The 5,941-nt window shown below is 34.1% G+C and overlaps 1 protein-coding gene across 1 annotated transcript in view; it reads left to right on the top strand.

Moving 5' to 3' along the window:
- The window catches only part of LOC110022869 (10 kDa chaperonin 1, chloroplastic-like), a 22,754-nt gene extending 19,917 nt beyond the window's left edge, over positions 1-2,837 (top strand). The window contains exons 5-6 of the mRNA XM_020721998.1: positions 1,825-1,854; positions 2,606-2,837. Coding sequence (XP_020577657.1) covers positions 1,825-1,854; positions 2,606-2,674 — 99 coding nt within the window. The 3' untranslated portion in view covers positions 2,675-2,837. The remainder of the gene's footprint in view (positions 1-1,824; positions 1,855-2,605) is intronic.
- The last annotated feature ends 3,104 nt before the right edge of the window (positions 2,838-5,941 follow it).

Raw genomic sequence — 5,941 nt, 5'->3', positions numbered from 1 at the left:
TAATACCAGTTAACACTATAAATCATTACCCCACAATAACACCAATAGGAAGGACAATGACACCATAATCACACGATAATAAAACTCACTTCGATAATACAATAACACAACAATAAAATCATAACAATGCCGCAATAACCCCATAATAACACTAACTAATAACACTAACATCCTTCGTTAAAAAAATAACACCGGAATACTGCAGAGATGATACCGCAAAGACAATAACACCATAATAACACAACGATAAAATCATAAAGTCGCAACAAAAAAGTCTCTTCACAGCACAACACAAAAATAAATCATAACAATATCACAATCACCACACAATAACCCCAACATTCCTTATTAACAAAAAATACATGAGCATACTGCCAAGATCTGGATTGTTAAACACAAGCACATAAACAAATTCGAATAAAACTAACCTCTGATAAACCTAGAAGAATGCAATAAAAATTTCAAATAAAAAATAAAATTTATTAAACCTACGATATACCTAAGATCTGGACTGCAAAAACTCGCACAGATCAACAAACTACATAATGGAGAAGCAGATATGATTTGTAAAGATTCGGTACAAGAAACTAAACTCGCACAGATCTGGAAGCGGTTATCGTTCTCGTCGTCGGCAGAGCAGTCCTTTTCGGCAGCTCCAAACCCTAAAGTGCGAAACTAAATCTGGCTATAATCGGGAAAGGGCCTTATGCATTAAATTTTTGTCAAAAAGGAGTATCGGGTCGGGTCGGGCATAAAAAAAAGCTTATTTTTAAGCTGTAAAGCCACGTGGAATCGCATTCCACGTGGCGAATTTTTATTCGGTACCGCATGCAGGGGTTCATGCGGTGCACGTACCGAATAAAAATTCGTCAAAATCATGCTAACTGCCAAAGATCGGTTCTGGGTGTCTGGGCGCCAGCCTAGGATGCTGGGTTTCCAGGCTCTCGGTATAAGGTCGACCTTGTATGCTGAGTTTCCAGGTTGAGGCACCAGGGTTGTGGTGTCGGTTTTCCACCTCCTATTTCATTCACGCATGTGGAATGGGGTTTGGTTTGAGCACCTAGGCGGCAGGGGCAGTCATTGGATTTCCAGGCATTTTGGCTTTTGGTTGAATGTAGGCATGGGGCACCGGATTGGAGCATCGGGCTCGCACGCCGGGGCGCCAATGCAAGACTTGGCATCCATTTGCACCTAAGGCAGGCACCTCTATATTACCTTCTTACATGTATATTGTATATACATAATCAAATATTATGGAAAAACATAAGAATGACACAAATAACATTGAAAACATAATAAATATCACGTCACATTTGCTATACATCAATATCTACCATCTATGCTAAATTTTTTATATATATGCCCACTTTAATTATGCATTAACATGCGTATTACACTTTTTTAAAAGTTAGATTAGTGTTATTTTTTATGTAACATGAAAGATTTAGGTGATATAAATGTAAAAAGTACACTTTAGGTGTTTGATACGTAGATACATAGGAATTGAGTGGTATCCATGTGAATGCCCCCCTTGATTGTTGATCAGCTATTTTATTTTGGATAATTTGCATTGCTTTGTGTCTGGAATTCAGTCCTCTCTTTAACTAAAAAAATGCCATTATGTCCATTACTAATTCGTAAACAACTAAATATCATATTCTATCTTTTATTTGCTTGTTCTATAATTTTGTATTTTCTATATGTAGCATTTTGTTTTCTAATTATCTTCTAGTTTCTTTGCATGGCATGATCACATATAAGTGGCGCAACTTGTTTCATTTATAGTCTTGTTTGACTTCTGGTTCTCTTTTTATTTGTTTGCAGGTTTTATTCTCGGACATGAACGCATATGATGTAAGTTGTTTTTTTTTTTCCGTTTTTTGGCACTGATAAGTTTTGTGCAAATATGAACGTTTTGGTGTGAGATATGTAAATACATAAGAATTGTGTGCTATGTATGTAAATGCCCCAAAAACTAAAGGTTATGCAGGAAATTACCCTGAATACATACACGCTATTAAATTCTTATCTTTTTAAATATCTTACGCTATATCTTTATATTTATTTTTATAGCAGTTTAGTGCTCAATTGGCATCTATATCAAATCGATACGTGGAAAAGCTTATTAATAATAAATTAATACTAGAGCATTTATCACATTGATTAGTTATAAATATAAAATAATAGGGGAATTACATTAAGACCACCCGAAACTTGATATTTACAAATCAACCATCCTCTTTCATCCATTTTTCAAATTCTCACTTCAATATCAAAATTCATGGTAAAACCCCACCCGCCCATAGCTTTCACTTTTATCAAATTCTCGATAGTTTGATCGTGGCACACATAAATACACTAGTTCGGTAGTTCAACAGTTTGGTAGTTCAAAAAAATCACATGGATTGTTAATTTGTAAATATCAATTTTTCAAGTAGTGTTCAAAATATATGTTTTCATGTTAGATATGTAAAAATTGATGTTTAGGTGTTAGAAATGTAAATACTCTGGATGTAAATCTTCCAATAACAATCTATGAGAAGACCCATTATGTTATGTTTACTATATTATCTCCAGTTTGTTCATGGGAGTTGATAATGTGCAGGTGGAATTAGCCTCAGACGCGAGGCACTGTTTCTGTAAGGCCTCTGATTTACTTGCTGTGGTTGAGTAAACATTCTAATTATATTTCTTTTAAGTTGCATCGGCTTTGTTATTTTGGTGAAAACAGGGCTCATTTGCTTAACTTTTGCTTATATATCGAACATGGTTTGAAAACTCTGAATTGCTTTTGGTATGGCGTTCAAATCATAGAAATATGTTTTTAAATCATTAAGAAAATTTCTTTTAAAATTAATATATATGTCAACATTATCTACAATGTACCCTTTGTTATAAGAGGCATTTACATTCCCTTTTTTTTTTTTTTTTAATGGTTACTTATCTAACACCCAGACGTATCAGCTAAAAGATTAATGGTCTGTTTGGGGCAGCTTATAAGTGCGGGCAGCGTTTTCGAAACGCCGCCACATCGTTTGGTTCGCTTGTTTCGTCAGCTTATCCGAAACTGCGTTTTGGTTTTTACACTACACGCAGGCCGCGGGTCGACCCCTGCGGCCGGGGGGCCGGGTTTCAGGATAAGCAGTTTATCTTGAAACGTACAAGCTGCCCCAAACGGACCCTTAAAATTGAAATATACAATTACATGCAGAGGTTCGATAGGTAAATACTTCAGAGTTTTGTGTGGTATATATGTAACTTTACAATATTATAATCTTCATAAAAAAACTAATTTTTTACTTATGGAGTGGATGTTTATAGATTTTATACACAACATTGCTGTACATTATTATATTATATGTGTATAATAACGTATGATTGTATAAAATATTGTTGCATTTGAGGTTTTGATGCGTTGGGACTTTAATGATTTTTTCCCTTTTTGAGGGGCAAACTGTAAATGTGACTACCCAGCCAAATGCCTAGTCCTAAGCGTATGGATTACGCTCCATATTCTTTCGAAAAATATTCAATCCACTAATATGTGTTGTAGTTATAAAATTTCAGTTATAAAAAATATTTTTGGCATTTACAGAGCGCATAATTCTTATTCTTTATTTATCTAATGCCTAAAATTTCATATCTGAAATATGTTTTTTTCATGTATATATTTAAATGTAAATATGAAAATTTCCATATTAGATGTATAAATTCATTAAATTTGTGAGGTATGTAATTGCCAACAAAATAATAATTATAATTTTGCATCCATTGCACAATTTTCCTTTATATTTACATATTATCTAATAAGATGGGTAATGTTTGGTGGTGAAAATCTATATTTTGTAATCTAATTTGATTTAGTGAGATAACTGTTAAAAAGTTGTGGTCTAATTTTTTGAAAGTAAAAAATATTAGTATTATCACTGCAGCTTTTAGAACAGCGATTTTTCTATAATAATTTCACAATTGCTTTTTCAAATACCTGTTTGTGTCTCAAACAAATCCTTGGTTTCCACTGAAAAAACACCATTGCTCAACACCTCCCATCTTAGGCTTAGTTTATAGCGGCGTCCCGGCTCCTTGCATATTTTACGAATGTTGGCCGATGCTCTTCCGTAAAAATGGTACTTTTTTTCACCATTGTAAAAAGCAGATGCTGACCTCTAGTCCGTAACCCGTAACATCACGTTTAGTGGAACACAAAGTTGATGTTGTCAATCATCACTTATTCAGCGTGCTACAAAATTCGTGGTGGTAGAGTAACAAATTATCGTTTTAGCGTTGTACGAAAGTTCAACACACACACACATAGATGAAAGAGAAAACAAGCAGTGATGACTCCAGAAGTTTTTACGTGGAAAACCCGTTAGGGAAAAACTACGGAGTCTGACCTAGTTGCAGAAATTTACTATTGATTGATGATAATAGAAATGTCAGACGAAAAATGATAACTATATTTCTCATATTACAATGTCGACTGACGGCGTCTGATAGGTGGTGATTGACGACGGTAGGTTGACGATAACGACGGTCGGTGGTGGTCGACGACGGTATGCGATGAGCGTCGGCGATCGACGGCGGTCGACGACAGAGGTCGGCTGTGGTCGACGACTGTGGTGCTGAGCTGCAGCTTCTTAAGACCTCTGCCTCTCTCTAGACTTCCTCCTCTTCATGAGAGGGATGAGGCTCTACTTATACTGTTCTGGGTGTAATTAATGCAGGAATATGACCCATTTTGATCGGACCGTTCGGAGAGCTTCCCTCGATCATACGACGTTTAATGGACATTTGAGTGTCTTAATGATGTCAGAATTGAGTGATCTTGGGCTCGTTGGATTCGTCTTGTCGAGCCACTCGATTTGAGTAAGCTTGTCATATTTAACAGTCGTTTGACTTTTCAAATGTATTCATAAATTTTCTGACTGTGATTTAATGATTTGATATGTGCTTGATTTGACTTGTATTTGACAAGTTTTCATATCATTATGTCTGCCTCATCGAACTGGTCAATTTGACTATAAGTTTGCTGAAATCAGAGCTATGGATGACTTTTTATTAGATTTAAATATTTCTTACTTAAAATATCGTCTCGATATTCATGTCATGTCTCGAGATTCGTGTTGGATGATGAAATTTTGTTGGTGGTGTATCAATCACCATTATTGTCGACACCGCTGTCTCATTTATTGTTACTCTTTGGTCTATCTTGTGTATGCTAAATATATTTATATATTAAAATATAAATAAAATAAATTAAGATTTATTTACATATTCCTCAATTCTCATGTATCCGCTTATTTATATATGAAAAGTCTTAATTCATTTTTTTTAAGTTAAAATGATGATATTTTTTTATGTAATATTAAAATTTGAAATTATATAAATATAAAAAAAACGTAGTTTAGTTGTTAGATATGTTAATAAGTCGGAATTTGGAATTGGATGGGATGCATTTAAATGTCCTTAAAATAAAATGTAACAGTTTGATATTTCAAACAATAGATATATTACAGTTTTACCCACACCACCCGTTTTCAATGGGAAGACATTAATGGAATGGATGCAGCCGCCTAAGTGGCTGCGACGTATTAATTATTCAAAGCAGTATGATTATTGTCGCCATTCAGGCGGTTGTAAGAGGCATTCATTATCTCTAAATCTTTATTGATTTTCTTAATATCATATAATATGCTAAGAATTTTCATGCTTTTGTGAGTTCATTTTGAAAGGTTTGATTTTTATTCATTTGTATATACTTTTACTTCATATTTCAATGAAATTTACTTGGTTTTCTTTTCAAATATATTTGAATCAAGTACTTATTGCTTATTTGATTTGGTAGTGCGATTAATCGTGTTCGTTTAATGAACAAACAAGTTAAAAATCAATCGCTTGGTGAAACAGGAATATTGTCATTAAGAGATTGCAATAATGTAGG

This window comes from Phalaenopsis equestris, unplaced genomic scaffold, assembly GCF_001263595.1.
Source record: "Phalaenopsis equestris unplaced genomic scaffold, ASM126359v1 Scaffold000203, whole genome shotgun sequence".
Taxonomy (NCBI): domain Eukaryota; kingdom Viridiplantae; phylum Streptophyta; class Magnoliopsida; order Asparagales; family Orchidaceae; genus Phalaenopsis; species Phalaenopsis equestris.
This window is presented reverse-complemented; position numbering and strand designations above follow the sequence as displayed.